Source organism: Danio aesculapii, chromosome 3 (assembly GCF_903798145.1).
Source record: "Danio aesculapii chromosome 3, fDanAes4.1, whole genome shotgun sequence".
NCBI classification, from domain to species: Eukaryota; Metazoa; Chordata; class Actinopteri; order Cypriniformes; family Danionidae; genus Danio; species Danio aesculapii.
In genome coordinates, this window is record NC_079437.1 from 35,897,114 (window position 1) to 35,923,115 (window position 26,002).

Here is a 26,002-nt window from a genome sequence, read left to right on the forward strand (position 1 = left end):
AGGATGAAGAGAAATTGGATTTCTGAGTGGAGCTGTCTCGCTTAGTTTCTTACATTTTCTCTCATTCTTGATTTGAAGATTTAGTCCAGTAACAAGCAATATGAATACTTCAGTGAAGGTTACAGATATTTTTATGTTAAAAATAGGAATTTATGGAAGAATTGATGCATTATATTATCCAGTTTTTTAGAGGTACTAGTGAAAATGATAGAACTAGAGAATAATAGTTGATGGGAAGATTTAGCACACTTGATTGCACCATCTCAGGGCCATCTCAGCAATAACCTCACTAAAGATGTAATTACAGTCCAAATTCTATATGCACAAGGCATGCACAATTGCCAGTTATGTAAATGTCAGCATGGATTTTCTTTGCTATTAATGAACCTAAACATCTGCAATGTCCACGCATTCCTTAGCAAAGGCAATGCTTAGTTTATCCTGTATGTAAAACCATTTTATTGTTGGTTATTCCATAACCTACAAAATAAATGTCTACTTGACAGGATTAAATGATTTGACTCTTTTTGGAAATTGTTCTCTTTTTTTTTTTCCTTTGCGGATTTAATTCTGTATCACCAAGGCACAACTAGCAGTGTAGAAGCAGAAAATTCATTGTAGGTAAAAAAGTGTCATACACTTTACAGAGGAAAAAATTGAGACTTGAGGAAAGAAAAAAAAAACTTATTAAAAACATAATTTATGGGTAAGTTTCACAATTTTCAATCAACTATGTACTGTTAAAATGTAGGCACTAAAAGAAAAGTTGCTTACTCCTGGGACTTGAAGAACTCTGTAAGCGTGATGTTCAACACTTGTTTTTCCCAAATGCACAAACCTCAAGATCAGGCCATTTTGTAGCAGTGAATTACATTGTTAAATAAAAAAAACATACCCATGGGACAGTGTGGCAGTACTTTATGATATCTGGAGATACACTATTGACCTTATTCTTCATATTTGAGCAGGCGCAGCCGTTGGAATCTTTTTGGCTCGAGACGTCTGGTCTCATTAACTTCCATTGATTATTATACATTAAAATGGCTTGTTGTTCTGCTTGATGTTGCAAACTGGTATTTTTTTATTTATTATTTATATTCTTCTACTTTTTATGTATTAGTCATGAAACGCACTTGTTTGTAGAGCAAGTAGTTTGGCCGTTTTCTGCTGTTTATTATTCCTAGTCAAAGCCGCTAAAACAGCCCTAATAGGAAAGATAAAAGAGTGCAAAATCCTACCTTTGGATTTAAAGCCACTAATAAAAGGCTATATTCTTTACAAATGACAAGCCAGAAATAGGAAGAAAATCCAATTGATATTTTACTTAAGATATAATTAGATTGTTCACAGAAGATGCTATATTAGACACACAAGATTCACGCATGAACATTCACTAAAAGGAAAAAGAACCCCCAAAATGTCTATTGCAACAGAAACCAAACTTTAACAGTTTGATGCCCTATTTTTACTGTTATCAGACACTTTTTTTTTTTTTATCTGGAGAGACTTAAGATGAAATATTTTTAAAAATGAATCCTTTTAAAATTGTACAATTTTTATTAAAAGTAAACCTTAAAAAACAGTTTTATTTTTTTATCTTATATATTATCATTATTTTTATTTATGTATTTTTATCTTGTGTATTTATCATGCTGTTCATCATAATCATAGAAAAGTGATATTTATAAAATGTGGTAAACTTGACATAGCATAGCCGTGACCATGCCATGACATAGCCAGAGAAGCAATGAACTCAAAAATTCTCTCTATTATTCCTAGTCATTTCTCCCATAGGCAACTGAGTCAGAAATACTAAAACATTCGCAAAAACAAGCACACTTCCGTATTGCAGAATAAGGTCAATAGTGCTAAAGAGTTAATGAACCATTATATTATGATGGTATGTGCCCAAAATGCATGGAGGCTTGTCATGGTACTTTTTGCTTGCTTGTATAACCCTGCATGCGCACACCATTTTTAATTAGTTTGAATCCATGAAGAACAGACTTAAGTACCAAGCCTCCTTTTTAGGAGATGATCAAGATTGAATAAGAATAAATTATACAGAAATAGCAGAAAACATGAAGTGAGAAGGAATTCGGTTTTCTTAGTCGTTATCCTGGGTGCTGTTGATCGACTCCATCTGAAGTTCCCCAGGTTGACACACAGGAGTAGCAGATGGACCCCCATCTTCTGGGATCTCAGACGTTTCCATCATGGTTCTGCGTGTTTTTCTAAAGCTTCCGCCACCGCTGCGCCTTAATGGAGTGCTGAAAGATGAGTCACTGCCACGCCTGAGGAACATAAAGGATACTAAGAATCCACTCACCTCCAAATACCACTTTCAAAAGTGCTTGTCTATCTCACTGATTTCATATTTTTGTACAATACAGAGAATGCCAATGAAATGTGGGTATCACATACATAATAAAAAGGAGTCACTTCAGAACAACCTGAGTTTGCTCCTGAGTGAGGAGACTTCTCTGCTCAGGGCATCGTTGGCCTCGATGGCCTCATTCAGCTCTTTTTGAAGTTTACGCCGAGCTGCAGTAGCACGCTGAGACTCTTCATCACTCTCCTCCATCTGCATCTTCAGCTGCCTTGCTCGAAGATTTGCTTTCTCAGCCTTTAACATATACATTGTCTATTAGATTTGTCAGAATAGAACATAGGGCCTCAAATGCTTTACATGAATCCTTTATACCTGGTCCTTATACTGCTCCATCTGTTTCCGTTCATCCTCTGCCTGATTCATCATCTCCTTTAGTTTCTTGTCTTTTTGGCGCATGGCCTTTGCAATTGCTTGTCTCTCTCTAAAGCAAGAAAAAGATTTTAGTTGGGCCTACTTTGTCTTTACAGCCAAATCCAGCTTAATGCTGATGATCTCACCTGCTCTCATGGTCCAGTTGGTCCTCTGTTTGTTGTAACTTTGACTCTAGGGCAGCTACAGTGGACCGTTGCTTGGACTTGACTTGTCCCTCCATCTCAAGCAGCTTGGCCCTGAGCTCTTTGTTCTGCCTCTCCATCTGCTGCCAGCCACTCTCCATCCTCTGAGCATTGGAGCGTTCAGTATGCAGCTCATTGGTCAGCTGGTCCACCTGGTTATAGATTAAAATAGATCTGTTTTATCAACTTGAACATTAACTGCCTTAAAGTGATTAACGAAAACTAGTTACCTCCTGCACACTTCTTCGTAGTCTCTCATTAAGCGTCTCTGTGGTTGCCTGTTCATCATCAAGCTCCTCTTCCAAATGTTGGATCTTAGATTCCAGACGACGTTTCTCGTCAGACGTACTGGATCTATCAGTGGGCAATTATTGCATGTTCAGTAGTTTATATTTAATTTTCCCCATTCACTAATACTAACTCTCAACTTACTTTCCGAATGAGCCACTTGCCATCTCCCCTGCTATCTCATCCCTCTCCCTTTCAGCATGTTTGCGAGCTTTCTCTGCTGTAGCAAGCTCCTATAAAGTGATTGATATTGCAGTTGTATGGGAAGAAATTTAAGCCCATTGCAGTAAAAACATGTGGCATCATGTATACCTCATGCAAGTGTAAGATTTCGGCCTCCATGGCTCTGGCCTTTCGCTCACATTCTCTAGCATCGGAAAGAACTTCCTTGTGGGATGCTCGAGCATCTTCTAGCTCCCTCTGGTAGTCTTTCATTTGAGTCTGTCATGGGGAGGATAAAGGCTGGTGGGAATGGCTTGGGAAATTGTAAGAATTTGAAGGGTTATCTTTCTGACCTGAATCTTGCGGAGTTGTTTAATGGCCTCATCCCTCGCTCTGCTGTTTACATCAACCTGGTCTTCAAGGTCCTGCAAATCCCCTTCCAGTTTCTTCTTGGCAGCAGCCAAGGAAGTCCTCGTCTTCTGCTCATCTTCTAGCTCAGTCTCAAGCTCACGGACCTGTGTGTCAAGTGAGTACATAATAAAAGAAAAGATCTCTTGCTATTGCTTAATGAATAAAGGGAAGGAATCTACAAGTGCAACTCGGATTCAAAAGGACCTAGAAAGAAATTCATCTACACCTGCTTGAGGAGTTGTTTCCTCTTCTCTTCACTTTGCTCCTCTCTGCCTTGCATGTCTCTTTGTATTTGGACTTTGAGGGCCTGCATATTGACTTCCAAATGGAGCTTCGCATCCTCTGCAGTTTGTAATTCATCCTCAAGCTCCTCCATCTGAATTGTCATCTCTTCCACTTGAGCCTCCAGTGCACGTTTGGCCTTCTCTAGCTCATGGACCTTTCATAAATGTTTATAAATTTGTAATATTGTTAACATTTAATAATCTTTCTTCAAATGACTACTGTACAGCGTCACATTTACAATGAACTACTCTCCAATTTTAATTCTGCCATAAAATGCAACCCACATTTCTGCCTGTGTCCTTTGAACTGATCAGGTCTTCCATATCAGTGCGAAGTGTCTTGTTAAGTTTCTCTAACTCTCGTAATGAACCTTGGGATTCCTCCAGTGCTCGAGTTAGAGCCAAACATTTCGTCTCCTTCTCTCGTGCCTCTGCCTCTGCGCAGTCACGCTCCTGAGAATATTTGCTGGAGATGGTCTTCTCATCAGCAAGCATCTTAAAGAGAAAAAAGTAATTGAGCAGCTGTAATTTTACTGAGGAAATGTACAGATTATAGCAGAAATGCTACCTGGTCAAATTTCCGTTGTTTCTTCTCCATATTTGAAACCAGCTGCCTCTGGTTGTCTAGGTCCACCAGGACATCATCCAGCTCTTGTTGAAGATGGTTCTTGGTCTTCTCTGACTTGTCATAGCTTGCAGTTTTCTCCTCTAATTCTCCTTTAGTGGCCTCCAGATCCCTCTGTAGCCGTCTCTTGCTTTCTTCAAGCATTTGGAAATTGCTGGAGTACTCATCCAGCCTCTTCTTTGCCTCCGACAACTGTAATGGAAACACATTTTTAGCTCAGCTTTTTTGCTCTATTTGTACATTTTCTAAGATGCTTTTCAAAAATATTCGGAGAAGTTCATTGCGAATGTGAGAGACTGACCTGTGTGTTAAGACTAGAGACATGTCTCTCCACATTCCTTCTGGCTTCTGCCTCTTCCTCTATTTGTTCCAGAAGACTATTTCGTTCATCCTCCATTTGACGGAGTCGAGTGGAAAAGTTAAGTTTTTGACGTGTCTCCTCAGCAAGTATTTCCTAAATAGGAGGACAGGCAAAACATCATCAATCATGTTCATCTTAAAATATGCGTCATAACCTCATGGCGTTTACTCCATTTTAAATAAGAGGTTTTCAAAACGCATGACTCAACATTATGATGATCTCGCTCTGAGGGTCTCCCGTTTCAAAATATAAAGGCAGCTTCACTCACCAGGGACATTATTATGTACTTCTTGCTAAACCAAAATTCAAATCAGTACGTTTGTATATTTATATGTGGTGAAGATGATTTGCTAAATGTTAAACTGAGCATGAGAATGAGTAAGAAAAAGGAATTTTAAGTGAAGTTTATTCATAAACCAATTTCGAGAGGATCACATGATTATAATTGATCTTCACCTTAAAGAATCCACTCCTACTCCTCCCCCCTACTCCTGGCGACCCAGTGGTTAGCACTGTTGCCTCACAGCAAGAATGTCACTGGCTCAAGTCCTTATCAGGCCAGTTGACATTTCTGTGTGGAGTTTACATGTTCTCCCTGTGCGTGCGTGGTTTTCCCCCGGGTTCCCCGGTTTCCTCCCAACGTCCAAAGGCATGCGACATTAGTGAATTGACTAAACCAAATTGGCACCACAGATGAGCTCTTAGTCAGCAGTACATCTCTCCATAGCAATTCCTAATTTGTCTTTAGCCATAAACAGCAGGGGAGTTCTCAAGGTCTACTTGATCTCAAACTCACGGAAAGGAAGGGAATCTCAGGCTCGAGGAACGTATGAGCTCAGGGCACTCTCCCCGGACATCATACCAAATACACTTCATAATTAATCATCAGCTAAGTGTAAACTCTTGAAGTGACATTAAACTTAGGATGATTGTCAGTGCCATACAGGGTTGGTCAAAGTATTTCAGAATCTGCTGATCTCTGGGATTTGTCGTGCACAAAGAATGAAAATCTAAAAGCTAGTTGCTTGTGGTTAAACAGTACCTGTGCATCTTGGAGCTGTGAGTTGAGGCTGACAACATCTTTACTCAGTTTGATGTTCTTGCTCTCTGCCTCATTGAGGATGCTGTTCACATTGTTATACTCAGTCTAAAAAAGTTCGCAAGACGTGTTAATTGAATATGCCTGTACATAAACAATGGTTTGTTTTTACCATACTGTTCAATCAATCTGAACATAAAACTCACATTAAGTTTAGACACCGCATCTCCAAGCTCCTCCCTTTTTCTCTCGCTTTCATTGAAACGAGTCTGAAGGTCAGCAAGCTGGGTCTCTACCTTTTTCTTCTTCTGCTCCAAATCCTGCTTCGCATTACTCAGTGAGCGAAGGTTTCCATTTAGGTCTCCAACCTCCTTCTCAAGGGCTTGTTTTGCCTTCTCCACATTGGCTTTGGCCTGTGTTTCAAGATTAGACCCATTGCTTATATTTAATCATTTTGCAGATGCTTATACCCAAAGTGAACTTGCAAATGAAGAAAACCACAAGCTTGTACCCAGGAACTCAACAGTTATTGCTTATGTACTGTAATCTTTTGACAATGTTAAGCAGTTTTCTCACCCGTTTGGATTGGTCTAGCTGCTGACTAAGTTCATCTACAGCCTGAGCATGTTTTTGTTTCAGCTCATGCACTTGAGCCTCATGGCTCCGGCCTTCATCTTCTACCAGCTTCTTCAACATGGCCACCTCCTGCTCTCTCTTAGCCCTGCTCAACAAACACAAAATCTATGATATATTGGAGGGATCATGTTGCTGAAATGTTAATGCTATTGAAGTAATCACCTTAGCTCTTGCTGCACAGCTGTGGTGTCTAGTGAGTCCTCCAGTTCAGTCCTCAAGGCTGACAACTCTTCTTCCAACTCCTTTCTGGCCTTTTCTGACTTTCTACCAGCCCCTTGTTCAGCTTCAAGCTCATCTTGCAGCTCTGAAAGAAGTCCTTCCATTTCGTGAATCTTTTTCAGAGCATTGCTCTTTTGGGTTGATTCTGCTTCCACACTGGGTGATATACAGATTGTCTGGTTACAGTTTACATTGAGCAGTGAAACAATATCTTTGGAATGCTATTTATGGGGTGAGTAACAATGCACCTTGCTTGAAGGTCTTGAATTTCCACTTCACTTCTGGCTTGTTGTGTCTTAAGCTCTGCTATCAGGGTCTGCAGGTTCTTCATTTGTTCCTGTAGATCACTATGCTCAGTTTCCAGTTTACGTTTTGCTTTCTCTACATCCTGACGACTCTTCTCTTCCTTCTTCATTCGAACTACACAGGCACACAGTAATGATAGTGGTTTCAAGATATTGACAATATTATTTAATAATGTAGATGATTAAAAAAAACAACAAAACACCTTCAAGATCTGAAATCATAGATTCATGTTTAGCCTTTAGTTTTGTCAGGTTTTTGGATTTTTCTTCCTCCTCAGCAAGGTTGGAGCTAAAGTCAGCTAACCGCTCCTCTAACTGTTGCTTCTCCTAAAAGCGCAAAACAACAGCTATATTGTTAAAAATAATTATAATAATAATAATTTTAACAGCAAAAACACCACAATAAGACAATAAAATTGAATGATTAAATTGACAAGAATAATCAACCTAAATTAAAAGCAACTGTTAAAAGGTCTTGAGAGGTTTCTTAAAACAGAGATGCGGCATTCCTGATGCTGATGGGTAGACCATTCCATAGCTTAGGCGCACTGTACGAAAAAGCTTTACCACCCACGGTCTTACGTTTACAGCGTGCCTGATACAGGGTAAGTACAAATGCAGAACGAATCTGTGGGTGGGAGTGGCGAGAGTTACCAGGCCACAAATGTAGTCAGGTGCTAGCCCATGCACTGCTCAATATGTTAAAATCAAGGTCTAAAATCAATACGTGTGACTTAACAGGAAGTCGGTTAAGTTGGTGAGGTGTTGAATTTTGAATATACTGTAAACGTCTAAGAGAGCTTGGTGTCTGCGCCAATAGCCTAGTGGTTAAGTGCGCTGACATATAGCACCATGGTGCTTACGGCGACCCGAGTTCTATTCCTGGCTCGGTCTTTTGCCGACCCTTTCTCTCTCTCTGCTCCCAACTATTTCCTGTCAATTCTCTGCACTATTCTATCCATTAAAGGTTAAAAACCTCTAAAAAATAATTATATATAAAAAAATAAGAGCGCTTGTTGGTAGGCCCCCGAAGAGTGAGTTACAGAAATCAAGACGTGATGTGATAAAGGCATGGATATTCCGCATCAAGCCGTGATAGATAAGGTCTAATCCGCGCAATGTTACGTAGGTAAAAGAAGGCTATTTTTGTCAAGTGTGGGAAGTGTGAGTTAAAACTGAGCTGTGCATCAGAAAGTACCGTAAGGTTGCACATCTGGGTAGAGGGAGACACTTGGAGATTATCAACAGAGTTTAAAGTCTTTACACTGGTTAATGTTGGTAGGAGTGCCAATTAGTAAAACCTCTGTTGTTCATATCTAATATTTGTTTTCCACACAGAGACGATAATGATCTAAATAAAAATGGTCAAATTTAATACAAACCTTTTGCAACTTGCTCTTCTGATCCTCCATTATAAGGACATCCTCCTCAAGTTTCTTAATCTTTCCATCGGCAGCGCCACTTTCCAACTGAAGCTTCTGTCTGGTGGCATCTTGTTCTGCCAAATGGTTTTCTAACTCCTAAACACAAACAATTACTGAATTAAAGTTAAACTAATAATAAGTATTAGTATAACTATTGCTTAAGCATCATTATTACTATTGTTATTCATCTTTTTTTAGTTCAAACAATAAAAATAATTACAATTTGGTTATATTTTTTCGACAAATTACAGTCTCACTCATTAAATTCTTCTTGTTCTATGGTTTGCCATAAGTAACCACTATTTAACCTTAAGTTTCCGTTGCAAATTCCCTTTCTCTTGCTGAAAAGCCTGACTCCGTTCCTCCTCTTCCTCAAGTCGAGCCTCCATATCATGCAGCACCTCTTCCAGCTCTTGCTTCTTGGTCTCCAGCCGTAACCTGACCTCCTCAGACTCTGCGTACAGTTCTGCTTCCTCCTGAAGCTTGGCCTGCAGCTTATTCCTCTCCTCCACAACCTGGTTTGAGTAAATGCTTCAGCTAGTAAGTGCATATTTAATCTATTTAAGGCTGAGTTGTGTCACATATTGTTTTGACTTGACCTGGTCGTGCTTCTGTGTGATCTCCTTTAGTTCAGTTTCAGACTTCTGGGCAATTTCTTTGGCTTTCTGAAGCTCCTCTTCTATCTGATTCATCTCCTCTTCTTGACGAGTCACCTGAAGCAGGGGTTTGACCTAAAAGAAAACATACACTGAGTATTTAAGCATACATGGATATGTGGAGCTGAGTTTAACACTTACTTTAGTAAAAAGTCTCCACCACTGCCAGTTCCTGAGTGTCAGATAAACGGCACAGTTCCTCTGAAGCACTTTCATTGCTGTCAGCTGCTTTTGTTTGTTGCTGAATGCCCTGTAAATTTACAGGTTTTAGATTTACTTCAAACTTGCACTGTGACATTTTGATAAAATGATTACTGTGAATACAGTGGAAGAATCTTCAAGTAGATGATGACTGATATATAGTGAAGATCGAGGTGGAGAATGGCCTAAATGTTTTGAGGTTACTGCTAAGTCCTGTTTTTAAACCAATCAACCAGAAGTGAATGAGCAGTTTTAAACATCTTTCATAAGTTAGTTAGGCAGTTCTGAAGAACAAAAAACATGAATGAGAAATTTGAAAACCACCACAGATCAAAATAAATGAAAACTTTCAGATTTCTCGAAGTTATTGATCTTAATCTGGGATCTTGTTGTAAATTCATTTTATTATCAGAGAACCCTATTTAACTGGCAATCAAACTTTATTTTAATATTGTATTTATATAGAACATTTATTGCGTAAGGACATACACCCAAAGCGCTTTACAATCATGAGGGAGGGTCTCTCCACACCACCACCAGTGTGCAGCATCCACTTGGATGATGCGACGGCAGCCACTGGACAAAGGCAGCAGTGCCCTCACCAAACACCAGCTATTGGTGGAGTGGAGAGACGGTGATAGAGCCAATTCGGTGGATGGGGATGAGTGGGAGGCCATGATGGATAAGGGCTGATGGAGGGAATTTGGCCAAGACACCGGGTTACACCCCTACTCTATGAGAAGTGCCATGGGATTTTAAATGACCACAAAGAGTCAGGATCTTGCTTTAACGTATTTTCTGAAGGACAGTGCTCACTGAGAGTATAGTATCCCTTTCACTATACTGGGGTATTAAGACTCACACCGACCGCAGGTTGAGCGCCTCCTGCTGACCTTACTAACACCACTTCCGACAACAACCTAGTTTTCCCATGTGGTTTACATCCAGATACTAACTAGGTGCAGCCCTGTTACACTTCAATGAGCAATCAGTCTTGGGCTGCAGGGAGATATGACTGTGGCAAACTTTACTCTAAAATGACTGAAACCCTCTGAAAGCCAGAGTCAGACAATTTGGTAATTGCAAATTTGATTTTTTTTTTAAATATATATTTCAATATTTACAATGACGCTAACTAACTCATTCAGTAAAGCCATTACAGTGCAATTATAGATGAGGATGATTATTTTGTAAAAAAAACAAAAAAGAAAATTTAACTACCATGGTAAAAACTTTATAACTAAAATTCCTGTAGATTACACAATTTTCGGGGAGAATATGTGCATATCAAGAACTCACTTTCTGCCAAGAAAGCCACGGGCCTGGGCCTGGAAGGCGATTATAATATCAGTCAGTTTCAGGTCTCGCTCTTCCTCCAGCTGTGCCAACACTCCTGTGCGGAAGAATATCTTGCTCAAACCAATCCGGTACAGGTTGGGGTCCAAGTCTAGATGTTTAATCTGATGATCAAAAAATAGGGAGAAATTTTCATCAAGAGTAAGAGGTTAATGTGGCGTTTACATGGTCCCTGCCAGTAGAGTAAAATAAAATATTTTGCTCAACTCACCATAAGTGTACAGGCTTGTTTTCCATCCATGAAGCCTTTAGGAATGGCACCGGCAGCAAGAACCTCATAGCTAGAAAATTATTCATATAAATTTATTCTACAAACCCTAACTTAAGTGCCTACTAATGCTCTAAGTCTAAAGTTTATTGACATGTAATGTAGGCACATCATTTTGATTTTTATTAATTTTTAGAATGACTTATTGATATCAATGATTCAGGATATCAAAAATGCTGACTGTTGATCTAACAATTACATTTAAACTACTAACAATGTTAGTTTTCTATATCACCAATGATGTCATCATTTGCAGAAATGGTTCTTTATATCAAAAATGCTGATTGTTGATATCATCTATTAATTCTTGATATCAAACATTTTATTCCTGACATCAATAATTAATATTTTGATATCAAGAATTAAATGGTTTATATCAGGAATTACATTTCCACTAGTAAAATTGTTAATTCTTAATATCAACAATTCATATTCACTAGTTAAAATGATCATTCTTGATATCGGCAATTGAATTTGGTCACTATATTTTAATATACAGTTTAGAGGCCTTTATTTCTGATATCAGTTGCAAGTGACTACTCTAGTGCAAATGTCTGTTCTCTATATCAACAATTGAATTGCTACTAGTAAAAATTAGAAATGTAAATTGACATCTGTAAATGTACTTCAACATGTTACATTTATGATTTCTGATAACTGGAAGAACATTTCTGATATATATGAATATATGATATCTACAATTTTAACTAGTAGCAATACAATTATTGATTTCAATTCATTTCAATTCACCTTTATTTGTATAGCGCTTATACAATGTAGATTGTGTCAAAGCAGCTTCACATAAAAGGTCATAGTAAATAGGAACATTGTAGTTCAGTTTGTAGTGTTTAAGTTCAGTTCTGTTTAGCTCAGAAATGTTATTATCAGAAATGACATTTCAACTAGCACGAATTTAATTCTTGCTATCAACAATTACATTTGAATGATTAGCGAAACTAAGGAAAATACCATTCCAGATATCAAAAATTGAATTGTTGATATTAGGAATTTTACTATTGATATCAACATTTTAATTAATTAAATAAGTCATCAAAGCATGACCTTAGAGACATTCATGTCTACAAAAGTGTGTTTCAAAAATGACTCACCGCTGGCGAAACTCATGAAAGACGATGCGATTGGGGAAGCCCTGGCGACAGATGCGGATCCCTTCTAGTACACCATTACAGCTCAGCTGCTCTAGAACAAGATGGGCATCTATCTTGCCAGCCTGGGGATAGAAATGTTTTTTTTTTTGTTTTTTTCAAATACAACAACACACTTCATCAGTGCAGACCAAATGTGTCAGGAGTCTCCAAAAAGTGATGAATCTGGCTGCTTCCATTTAGAGTCGGCTGCATACACAAACAACAAGGAACAACCAGGACATTCGAATGAACAAACACTTTTAGATCTCCAACAACTCCATTGACTAAACAGGAAGCAGACAGATTTGTTACTTTTTGTTGTCTGTGTTATTTGCCACACATATCTGTTTTTGCTTGTGTTGTCTTGTCAAACAGATCTTGCAGTGTGTCAATATACATATCTGCTCTTTGAAGAAGACAAAGTTGTACAGTAGATTTGAACCATGCATGTGTATTCTTAACTTGCAGTGTGTTTGAGCTTATTCGGCCAACATACATATTATAGGATGATTGCTGTGGCATACCCTTTTCTCATGGTTGGGAATGATACAGCGCACAAAGTTTGGTTGAGTGTTATGTAGAGTGGTCATGAGTTTGCCGAGGGACTCTTTGTACAGCTGCCCGACAGTGCGGAACATGCCTTTCTTGGACTTGGAAGCAGCAGGAGCTGAGCTGTCAGACTTGGCCATCTTAGCCATGGTTTCCAAACCCACCACACGGTCCACTGTGGAAACACAGGCATTTATTACAAGATACATTTTAATAATGTGAAGGACTCTCTTCTGCTTCTCAAGCAGACTTGATCAATCCTTATTATTAATTATTCAGGCAAAGACTCACCATCTTTCCAGATGTCCTGAATAAAAGCACTGGATGAGTTGCTCAGCAATGCTGTGACGTTGTCATTGAGTGGGTCCATGTTTTTAGTCAACCATGATGTGGCATTATAGTCCACCTAAATCAAATGAAATCATTACTATTACACAAACTCTATCTATGCTGTTTTCCCACTTCATCTGCTTTAAACGTCTTTGTTCAAAATGATACTGATAGATACTCATTAGATAGACAGAATTTTTTCAGGATTCTGTTGTGAATTCAAGAACTGCATGTGAAATAGAAATCTTTTGTCCCATTATCAACACATTTCCTGTCATTTTGAGCAATATAACAGTTTGACTGGTAGAGTAGATAGAATTACCTTGCCAGCATAGTGTTGCACGGTGAAGAAAGTCTTCTCCTTCAGATTCTTGGGTTTGGAGAATTTGCAGTGGCTTGAGTGAGTGTTTGTGAGTTTCTCAACAAAAGAAACATCTGTTGCCTTCGGAAACCAGCACTCCTCATCAAGCAGTGCAAGAATACCTGGAGGATTGTTCTGTAAGAGAAAACCAATAGAAACATCATGACTGAGTAACTTTCACCAGTTTTCAAAGGTAGACTTTATAAACTTAATCTGTTTGAATGGTGTTGGTCATAAACTAACTGGTCTCTCAATGAGCTCAATGCAGGGCTGGAGGTCCAGACCAAAGTCAATGAAGCTCCACTCGATGCCTTCCTTCTTGTACTCCTCCTGCTCCAGGATGAACATGGTGTGATTGAAGAGCTGTTGCAGTTTCTCGTTGGTGTAGTTAATGCACAGCTGCTCGAATGAGTTATCCTGTGAGAAAATACAAAAAAGAGAAGTTTTTAAAGTTCATTTTTTTGGTTTTGTAAGGTGCTCCTAAAGGCAATTAATGCTTATTTCACTCACCTCAAAAATCTCAAAACCGGCAATGTCTAGGATGCCTATAAATGAGGCTCCCTGACGCTTCGTTTTATCGAGAGCCTTGTTGACACGGCCCAAGATCCAGCGAAACAAACGATCATACATGGCCTTAGCCAAGGCTTCCACTGCAAAGTCAGCCTGGTAGATGGACATTATATTATATGAATGAACATTTTTATACAGTGGTTTTTTCCTTCCTGTGCAATTTTAATTCTTTTCAATTATCTCCAAAATTATATTTAAAAGAGCAAGGAATTTTTAAACACAGTATTTCCTATTGTATTTTTCTTCTGGAGAAATTGTTTTTTCTTTTAGATTGGCTGGAATAAAAATCATATATTCAATATTATTGTCAATATTGTAATATATTATTTATAAATATTTCCCCCCCAATTGCCTACAGAACAAACCCCTGATGTAAAACCATTATTATGAAGAACATTTTAATCATCTAAAGAACCCCTTTTCACCATAAAAAAAACCTTTTATGCTTTGAAAAATTAACAAACTAACTATGAATCAATATGTCTTTTAAAACTACAATCAATCTTAATTTATGAAGCCTTTAAAGTGTTCTTAAAGGATTTATTATCCTCTGGTGGCCAAAATTAGTATCGCGGCGATCATCTGTAAAGTTGTGGGTGATGTTTAGCACTGTAATATTTATTCAGAATGACTTCAGTATGAAGTTCTATGACACTTTGATTAAAACTTTCTTATTATTTTGATCTTCTAAATAATTTGATGTAATTTGATAGCTTTTTGTGGATATAGAAAACAATTGAGTTAATAGCTAACAACTCTAATAGTTAACAATTGAGATAGTTCAGCCAAAAAAGAAAATATACTCATTATTTACTCTTCCCCAGGCGTCTCCAAACCTTTTATCATTTTTTTGTTTGTTTTTTTTTAACATAAAAGAAGGCAGTTTGAAGAATGTTGGAAACCAGTAACCATTGACTTTCCATAGTAGGAAAAAAATACTATGGAAGTCAATGGTTACCAATTTCCAACATTTTTTAGCAGAAAAACGAAACAAATTTGACAAGTGAAGTGTGAGTAAATATGACATAATTTTTCGTATTCTAGGAGGAGCCTGAAAAAAGTAGGTCTATCAAAAATTTGAAAGCGGCATAATGTTATGCATGGAACAGAAATTGAAGTTTATGCCAGTATACCGGTGTAGGGTGAAAGGTAATGCACCTGTTCTTTGGTCTGTGCCTTCTGCACCAGCTCTCGGCCCACTTTGATTTTAGGAGTGAGCATGGCTTTGGTAAAGTCAGTCACATTAATCCCCTGCAGATGGCACACTTTCTGTGCAGCTGGCGAGTACATTTAATGCAACACATGAGCATTTTTATTTTAGTCTGGTTCAGGATAAGAGCAAAATTGCAGATTAATCCATCTGTTTACCTGTGTTGTCTGGCATACTGGCCTGCTCTTGGTTTTTCTCTGCTTTGAACTCAATATTGCCAAGTTGCAGCACAGTAGAACAGACTTTAAACATGCCTTTAAAAAGCAAAACACTTTATGTAAGCAACATAAACAGGCAAGATGTACATTTGTGACCGTTAAATATAATTTAGACACCTATTCGTTCCTCCTCGTTGAAGCCCAGAACCTCCATGGCCTCAAGAGTCTCCTCAAACATCTCGTCATCTTGCTGGTTTTGAACCTGGACATGTCCAGCCACCAAGAAACGGTAGTTAGCAAAGTCCTCTAGCAAGAGCTCCTCTGTGGAAGAAAAAAAAAAGACTGTTACTGCTATGTCTGAAATGCAGACGGCAATTAAATATCACTTATTTTCAACCCACCTAGAAATCTGATATATGGAAATATATGTGGCCCTGAACCACAAAACCATATTATAGGAAGAGCAAAAATATATTGTATGAAACAAAATGATTGCTTATGCCAAAAACATCAGGATATTAAGTAAAGATCTTCTTCTATGAACACATTTTGAAAATTTTTATATTTTGTTACAGACACACAGTGTCATCCTGCAACTGTTTTGCAGCATATTAAATGTCCCAAACCCTATTTTTAACTGTCTGAAATAGGGAAAAAATGCAATAGTCAAAGCAAGTTAAAAAAAAAAGTTTTATGTTAAATATGCATAAAAAAAAATCAGGGAAAAGTGTTTTATGTAAATTTGAACCACGAGTCCACATATATGGACATCATTTTTCTTTAAAAGTACATCGTATCAAAAGATGATACTTAGATTTTATTCTAATTAGGTTCCAATAAGTCCAAATAGCAAAGAGAAATAAAAATAATGCATGTAAAAAAACACCTTGGGCCTTAAGAGGATAATTATACAGTTGTAGAATAAGAATTATTAGCCTCCCTTTGAATAAATATATATATATATATATATATATATATATATATATATATATATATATATATATATATATATATATATATATATATATATAAATATATATATATATATATATATATATATATATATATATATATATATATATATATATATAAATATATAAATAAATAAATTTTTATTTTATTTATTTATTTTTTTTTAAGTATTTGCCACAGAGCAAGGACATTTTCACAGTATGTCAGATAATATTTTTTCTTCTGGAGAAAGTCTTATTTGTTTTATTTAAATAGAATAAAAGCAGTTTTAATTATTTTTAAACCATTTTAAGGACAAAATTATTAGCCCCTTTAAGCTATATTTCTATATTTTCTACAGAACAAACCATCATTATACAATAACTTGCCTAATTTCCCTAACCTGCCTAGTTAACCTAATTAACCCAGTTAAGCCTTTAAATATCACTGTAAGCTGTATAGAAGTGTCTTGAAAAATATCTATTTAGAAATGTGTTGAAAAAAAATCTTCTCTCCGTTAAACAGAAATTGGGGAAAAAATAAACAGGTGGGGCTAATAATGCAGGGGGTTAATAATTCTGACATCAACTGTATATACAATTTTTACTAGAAATATGTGTAACCTCGCCGGTCTTACACCACCCAACCAGCCCTACGACCTTCCACATGTGAGTCGGTTGCTCTAACAAGGAGGCTGAAGACCATGGCCTCTAGCGTCTGTTGCTAGAGCACCTTTAGAGGTCAGAGGAGTGAGGTTTACTTGCACAGCACTTCACTAGCTGGCCTCTGCTACACTCTCCCCTAAACCTCCCATCCGGGTCACGGCACCAACGCAACTCTGCTGGTCCTACATCACCCAGTCTGCTCTGAGCTGGGATCGAACCGGCGCCCTTCCGCATAGGAGTCAGTTGCTCTAACAAGGAGGCTAAGGACTATGGCCTCTGCTACATATGCAGTGGTTAGAACTTAATTTGGACAACTTTAAAGGTGATTTTCTTAATATTTAGGTGTTTTCGGAACCCTCAAAGTCTTGGCCAAATAGTGTCCTACTTATTCAGCTTACAGGTAATACATAAATCTCAATTTCCCAAAAATGTAACTAATGACTTGTTTTGGTAATCCTGGGTCATATTTGCAAATGACATGGATTTCACATATATAAAATATGTCATATATGCAACTAATATATATATATATATACAAAAATTGTGCATTGTGGAACAGGTGATGTTCAAAGGTCAGATCCACGACAACTCAATCTTGGACCACATAACTGGCTGAACATATGTACTGTACATATATGAAATTTCAATGGTTAAAAAGGACAGTTTTTGCAATATCACACATTTAATTTAAATGAAATCCAAATATGAGCCCTTTTACGTCATTTGCATATTTTCCACGCATCATTTTATACATGGAAAGCAGAAAGTAAATGCACCATATGTTTTTTTAAAATAAAATTAGCTAATAAACTGACCAAATCAGGCCATATACTTCCACAAGAATGTGCTAGAAATAGTAGTTATGTTAAACACTAATGCTAGTCCTCACCTCGCACTTTGTCTTTGGCTCCAGCCACCATATAGTAGAAGATATGGAAGGATCTCTCGATTTTGGCCTGTCGGATACAGCGAGACTTTTCCAGGAGATCTGGATTCAGAGATGTTAAGGTGAGAGTGTTTGGCTCTATGATTTACTGTTGTAAGTCTGATAGTTAATATACAATTTATAAAGTAAAAGAGATTATTAGGATACAGGTTTCAATGTTTGCTCCAACAATGTAGCCGGTGTTGTCAAAGTTGATTTTGATAAATTTACCCTGAGAATTTAAGAACATTTTTTATTAGTTGGTTATAAAGGTTATCAGCAAATATTCAGTATTGAAGCAATGAAGTGTAAACTTACAAATCTTGAAGAATTATCATTTTTGATGGTCTTTGCATTTCCAAAAGCCTCCAGAATGGGATTGGCCTGCAGGAGTTGCTTCTCAAGCTCTCCCTGAATCAATACATTCAATCAACCAATTAATGAAGTGTACTTTTACTTTCAGATGATGTATAAATCTCAATATAATATAATATAATATAATATAATATAATATAATATAATATAATATAATATAATATAATATAATATAATATAATATAATAAACCATAATATAATATAATGTAATATAATATAATATATTATATTATAATATAATATACCATAATATAATATACCATAATATAATATAATATAATATAATATAATATAATATAATATAATATAATATAATATAATATACCATAATATAATATACCATAATATAATATACCATAATATAATATAAAATAGATTATATTAATAAATTGTATAATATGATAAGAATAATGTACAATAAGTGTAAATAATAATGCAATCATTCAGTTAAATGTATATTCGTGTAAAAATGAAACGTCGAGTCTTAATGGACAGTAGCAAAAAAATATTCTAAATAATCCTTAAAAATAAACTTCTGTGTCATGAAATTATAATTTAATTAAGAAAGCATGCTGCATTACTTGTCTTCGATGCACTAAAGAAACTAAAATGTCTTGGTCATGTATGATGCTTTATATATACTTACAAATGCCAGCTGGGATCCTTTTTGTTGCTAAACAAAGCCAAAAGAAGACATTTAGAAAAATGAAAAGGAAAAAATTGAGTTTGATTCAGTTTAAAATATCTAAAAATTATAGTGTCTTTAATGTCTTCAGATCTGCGTATCCTGCACATGATTGCAGAGAATGCATTAGTTGCATTTTGTTTTATGTATGTCCAGCCACCAAAATAACAAAAAAATCATGCAAAAGCTTATATACTACAGGATTAAAGTACTTTGCCATGTAACATTCAAACATACCTTGTTTGGTGCTGAAGAGCTTGTATCCTACATCAAAGATGTGACAATTATGTTAATCAAACACTGCACTGTTATCAAAATCTAAACAGCAATTAAGAACATGCAGAACCCATCTTACAGTAACAGATCCTGCATGAGGTATTATATATCAAACAGATGAACTCACAGAAGTGACCTCTTTCTTTCCTTTATGTGATGATGCCACAACCGCCAGGTACTGGATGACTTTTTTGGTATTTTCGGTTTTGCCTGCACCAGACTCACCGCTATTAAACACACATTACTGATCAGCTCACATTACATCACAGAAGATTTGCATAATAAGTGATAATAATTTACATTCAAGGCTGCTTTGCACACACAGTATAATGACATAAATGAGTATAATTTTATGGCCTGCGTAATGTTTGACCAGTCAAAATCTCTTGCAAAAACTCTTGCAAATTGTTCGGCTGATTATATCGTTACTGAATGCCACTTCAAAGACACAATGGACCCTTGTGTAAAATGAGTTTAAATGCTTTACCACTTAAAGGTGAGTTGGTAAAACTTTCAATGAAGCCTGTGGTTATAATTCACTGTAAGTGAATGGTGACACTTTACAGTTCCCAGCTTCCAACTGTTAATTACTGGCTTATTACCGGCCTATATTTAGATATTTAATACTATTTTATCATTTAAAATAAATATGTAGTATCCCAGTGTTGGGTTGCGGCTGGAAGGGCATCCGCTGCGCAAAACAAATACTGAATAAGTTTTTGGTTCATTCCATGATTAACCCATGGTTCACCCATGATTAATAAAGGGACTAAGCCAAAAAGAAAATGAATGAATGAATGAATATACAGTATATTTATATTTAGATATTGGTTGTTTGCTTAAAAAGTATGGTCTTATTCTACACCCCTAATCCTACCCAATACCTAACTACTATCTACTATTAATAAGCACCAAATTAGTAGTTTATTGAGCTAAAAGTCTTAATTTTTTTATTAACAGTGATTAAAGTATTAAACTTTTTATTAAATTGTGCGTGTATAATTCCTTATAAATGATGTTTTGTATCAATTCATGAATAACTGTAACAAAATTAATTATTTTAACCAAGTTATAATGATTATTTATTCCATAGCTTCACATATTGACATTACCGGTTTCCAGCATTTACAAAAAAATCGTATTTTGTGTTCAACAGAAGAAGAATGTCAAACTGGTTTTGTGACAAGTGAAGGTTGAGTAAATGATGGCATATGCTTTGGGTAATTATCACTTTAGGTAAAATTTTTTATAATCAATTAGTCATGATAGCATATGTTTTTAGGTTATTGGAACTTATTAAACTAAGTTATTCATGTTCTCATTTAACAAATAATTATATATTTATTATAATATATATTTTTTAAATATAATATTGTTATATAATTATTTATAAAAATAAGTTGTGCAAGCTGTTTTAAGTCAGTTTAACATAATACAAGTTCAATGGACTCATAAGGTTATTTTGATTCAGCTTAAAAATTTAAGACAACCGGGATTTTTTTACAGTGTACATGCTTCACAGAAAGTGTGATTAAGTCTGAAAAGTTCTCAGTGATGATAATAAAAAAATAATAGATCAAAAGTTTAATATAAAAAATAATATTCCAAAAAGCCATCACAACAAAAGTGAATACACTTTTTAAAGTTATACAAAGCTTAACCTAATATTTTTTGTCAGTTTGACTTTCGTAAGTTGAGATGACTAGAAAAAAATAATGTGATTCAACTAAAAAAATGAGGTTGTAAGGTTTTTTTATTTACAATGTATATGGAGCAAAAAAAAAGTATTTTAAAACTCACGTGCAGAGGATAGACTGGTCCTCACGCTCTGTGGAGAAAGAAAAACAAAACCCTGAAACGTCTGAACTAGTACAGTACATGGACAGGGCAAGAAATGCTTGAATTGTCACAGTTAAGAACCTGAGGAAGATTAACAAGGGGCCAGCCTGTCCTAACACAAACTTATTGTTCACTGGAGCTTCCTGCCTCCTAAATTGTACGTATGCGAAACTGATTGCATGGTGAGATTAACTTCAGTTCATCTTTCTAAAAATAGCTGTTTAAAGTTTTAGTAAGGCCCCATGTATGGTGATTCTGATGGCTGTTGTGCCGACGGTGCGATGTGCGGTGCCCATGCTCCAGTACATAGCTGGACTGAATCACTATCCTAACATGGATCATTTTTACAATTTTGTCATTGAATATATGCAGTACGCAAACAGCCACGTTGAAAAAGACACTTTTGGGAATCAAATGTTTTTAGGCCATTGTAACATTCTAACTTAATTTGATAAGTTACACAAGCTGTTTTAAGTCAGTTTAACATATTATAAGTTCAATTGACTCATAAGGTTAATTTGATTCAGCTTAAAAATTTAAGGCAACCAGGATTTTTTACAGTGCAGTCAATAGCAGGAATTACTTCATATTTTGATTAAACCAAGGTTCACGTCTAATAAAATAAAGACAATTAAGTAATAAATGCTTATGATTGCTTTCGCTAATTAGCCGACTAAATGATAATAAAATATAAGCTGTACTTGATGTTACTTTTGCAATTTCAGCATGCATTTTAGTCTAATTTTAGTAGTTAATTCAACTTTCAAGTTATAGTTAAATGTTCTTATTGACTGTACAACTTCTAAAAACAAATTGTTATGTCTACAAAACATTCATAATCAAAGTGATAAAATCTTAAAATTATCATCTTTTTTTCAGTGCACAGCTTTCTGTTGTGTAAGATTAATTTTTCCATTTTGTAGAACACTTTAATTAAGCCTATTCATTTACTAAACTGTAGAATATGTTGGGTTTTACACGATTCTTTCATGTTATCCAAACACAAATAGATTAAGTTAACTTAATAATTTTTGCTAATTTAAGTGGAGCGTGACATAAAACAATTAACTTGTCCTCCCAAAATTAAGAATTGTGTTGTTTCAACTATTTTAAATAAGTAGTTTGAACAAGTAGCGAAGGTAATATTTTGAATGTAGAAGCGTGCATTCAATGAGTGAAAGCTATCCGTCACCTTGCAGCATGTTCCTGTAGGCATTATCAGTGACAGAGTAGATGTGTGGAGGAACCTCATGACGCTTCTTCCCCTTGTACATCTCAATGATCTTCTCAGAGTAGATGGGCAGCATCTTATAAGGGTTGATCACCACACAGAAGAGGCCTGAATATGTCTGGAGAGTTGACCAGATACATATCAAAAACATGATGCAATATTTAAAATGTATTCTAGCACAAAAAACTGGTCTTAATTAGACGTCATTAGACATTTTTAATATATTTGATGCACTTTCTAATGTACAGCTTTGGGAAATTAAGAGTCCACCAAATATTCAGGTTTCTGGATTTACAAGTTGTTGTTTTGTTCAAGCATATTTTTTTTGTTCTACTAAACTACTGATGATATCCAATTGATAATGATTTCTTCCAAAATGTAAATTTAAATAAAAAAATCTTGTCGTTGTTGTCAAAAACATTGGTCAAAACAACATAAAAAGTATCATGTTTTCATACAGCTTTCAATGTTTTTCTTGAAAAGACCTTCTACTACACTAAATCAATGTTTTAACATCAGGAGACATAAGAAAGAAATACTTGATGGAATAAACCTGATTTTCATTCATAACTAATGAAAACATACATTTCTGACGATAGACAACAATATTATTTTATTTTAAAATGGAAAGAAATGTAATCAGACCTTCATATAATCAAAACAATATTATCAGCTTACTCAAACACAGAGAGAATTTACATAATTTTTTCAAATGAATCCATCAATCATTCATATTTGACATTTTCAGGTTCACTTTTATATTTGTTTATAACAAACCTCTAAAACTAAATGGGAAAAATTAGATTGATCTTAAATCAGATGTGATACTAACTCTGTTTTTCAGTTTTCATTGTTGGAGCAAAGCTAAATTCATGTCCCCTGTGTAATCACTCCTGCAGTTTAGCTGTCTGTACATGGTGATTATTGAATGCACTTACATAAATGAGGCCTGAGAAGTACCTCTCCCTGAGGTTGTGCAGCACTGAAGCCTCATTCAGGCAGGTCAGGGCAGCCATGTCTTCAACCTTGTTGAATTTGGGTGGGTTCATCTTCTGAATGTCGTCTTTGCTGACGGTCACCTTCTGCCCGTTGTCCAGCTCCACCACCACCTCATTCCCCGTCTCTTCTTTAATGCTGGCCGACTGAAAACCATCCCTTTCTGAGGGAATCCACACCATCTTTCTGGTGGACCAGTCAGCCTGAGCCACGCCACTGTTTTTGAACTCACTGTCCAGGAAAAGGAACTTGTTGCTGTCGTCGTCCTGCTGCATGGTCATCTTGAAGAAGTCTTGTGAGTTATTCTGCGGTTAAAAAGTCAATTCATTATTTGACTTTATTTGATATGTGAATGTTTTACACTGAAGATAATCAATCAGGAATGATGTTCCTCCAGTGTGAAACAAGTTATTCAGATGATTTTAGAAACATAAAGATGTTTTATCATGTGTCTGTATTTGACACTGGGATGGGTGTGCAAACATTTGGCCTTATTTTATAATCTAATTAGGCAAACCGTAGTGATATCTTTGCCATTCATGGGTCACTTGTGCTCTACAGCTGTAAACCTGTTGAAAGTCAATAATGAATGGCCCATGATCATTCCTTATATGGAGTGTGTCCAGTGATGCTTTCCAATTACAAGCTTTTCTGTTTTGCATGACTTTTACAGTCCCTGTCATGGACATTTTAATCTATTAGGAAAAAATGACAGGTGTTCTGGTAATCTTTGAAATATTTAAATAACCGTACACTGCAGAAACGTGAAATTCTTATGAAACTTTTAAATGTTTCAACAGTTCCAACATTTAAAAATGGTATGTAAAATTAAGAGTAAAAAGTATGTTTGTCTTTCCTTTAGGAATATTGTACAATAACCCATCCTATGAATTAAGTTGTATATAGAAGTATTACATACTATTTATATGTTAAACAGTGCACAGCATAAATGATTATAAATTAATTAAAATATAAATTTTAACCATTTATTAGTCAATATGAACAAAATATATTGCTGCATTTTTACAAAACAGTTTTATTAAACAGTTATATTCAGTAACATAAGACTGGTCTCTTAACATCTTAAAAACAATATTTTTTTTCTTTTATTTAAATGAAGTGTTGCATAACTCATTATTTGGTAAATTACAATTTTACAAACATATTCATGAGGTGTATTCATTTTTGGACAACGATCTTAAATAATTTATTCAAAATAGCTTTGGTTTTGGATTTGGTTAAATCGAAAATAACACCTGAATAAAACAGATTTGCACAAATGTTTCACTAAAAGTATTCATTTAGTATAATTAGATATTATGATAATTAAAAAAACTATTAAAGGTACACATTTATGCTGAGCACTGCATATAATATGCACAATAGCCTTATAAAAATATAAATTATAAATACTTACGTGATATGATAACCTCTTCTTGGTTTTGCAGTGTCAGTGTGTGTGCTTGGAGAAGTATCCAGAAAATGAGTGCCTTGCATGATCTTCATTAATATCCGAGTCTTAATTTATGGACAGCCTTGGCTTTGGTGGGCGGAGCAGACCACCTTACAGCCAAATTCATCAGAGTAAACTGCAAGGGCTATTTGCCTACCCAAATGACAAGGCTTTCCTTCTGAAAGGCAGCTTTGTACAGGTCATTAAACACTAAATGGCTATCTGTATGTGTCAAAGTGCCTCCACTGAAGTCATTATTTAATATTTGTGTATAACTTGGGAAGTATAGCTGATAACTGTTGAGCATTTAACCAACACACAAGTTAGAATACTTTAGTATAAAATTCTAAAGGTCAAGTTCATAATTGGTATTTTATCATTTTTAAGGTTTACACTTGTAGTTTATTTAGAATGACAAGTCTTTCCTTTACTTTTTAACTTTTAAATGAATAGTTTAAACGCCATTACAAAAACGTGATCTCAAGTTACTCAACCTGCAGGTCTTTCCAGATGTATCTGATTTGCTTCCTTCAGCTGAATTTTAGAATTTGACTTGTGTCAGCTCATTTGTGAGTCATTATTCGTCATGTATCGTTGTGAATTAAAAATGTATAAATAATAAATAGTATTTACCATGAATATATATAACTAGTTTATAAATATATAGTAAATAATGTTCAGGTTCCCACACAGACTGTTTTTCACAATTTATGTGACTTCAATTCATTATCAGTAGTCATAAATATGTTTATTTTTTACTCTTAAAGAGTTAGTTGTTGTTGATATTAATTATATGAATCATCAAGGAACACAGTTTTAGCTTAAAATGCTCTGTATTGTTCTCCCAAAAAATTATGTATATCTTGGATTGCCTGAGGGTGAATAAATTTAGAGATGTTTTAATTTCAGTTTGAACTATCCTGTCAATATACTATTTTTGCTACTGTATTCCATGAATCAAACCAAAGTAAAAATAATTAAAAGAACCCTTAGAGGGATAGTTCACCCCAAAATGAAAATTTGCTCTCATTATTACTCCAACTTACTATTTTACTTACCCTTTACGGGTGACAGGGTGGCTCAGTGGTTAGCGCTGTT

At 35.5% G+C, this 26,002-nt stretch overlaps 1 protein-coding gene across 1 annotated transcript; it reads right to left on the reverse strand.

The window, feature by feature from the left end:
* Positions 1-1,608: 1,608 nt before the first annotated feature.
* On the reverse strand, positions 1,609-24,939 carry myh11b (myosin, heavy chain 11b, smooth muscle). Its single transcript, XM_056453898.1, has 41 exons — positions 24,869-24,939; positions 23,394-23,756; positions 22,417-22,573; positions 21,186-21,213; positions 19,513-19,612; positions 18,367-18,459; positions 18,217-18,280; positions 18,013-18,111; positions 15,685-15,828; positions 15,508-15,603; positions 15,298-15,416; positions 14,080-14,232; positions 13,813-13,986; positions 13,531-13,704; positions 13,170-13,284; positions 12,854-13,053; positions 12,291-12,412; positions 11,125-11,194; positions 10,857-11,017; positions 9,498-9,606; positions 9,300-9,431; positions 9,009-9,215; positions 8,659-8,796; positions 7,480-7,603; positions 7,220-7,391; positions 6,915-7,127; positions 6,693-6,837; positions 6,323-6,529; positions 6,120-6,224; positions 5,018-5,170; positions 4,660-4,908; positions 4,377-4,586; positions 4,034-4,246; positions 3,750-3,911; positions 3,547-3,675; positions 3,379-3,467; positions 3,177-3,300; positions 2,890-3,098; positions 2,705-2,813; positions 2,454-2,626; positions 1,609-2,294 (listed from the first exon to the last, which is right to left on the reverse strand). Exons 2-41 carry the CDS (start codon positions 23,730-23,732, stop codon positions 2,108-2,110), a joined length of 5,967 nt encoding a protein of 1,988 aa, XP_056309873.1. The 5' UTR covers positions 23,733-23,756; positions 24,869-24,939; the 3' UTR covers positions 1,609-2,107.
* Between the last annotated feature and the right edge of the window lie 1,063 nt (positions 24,940-26,002).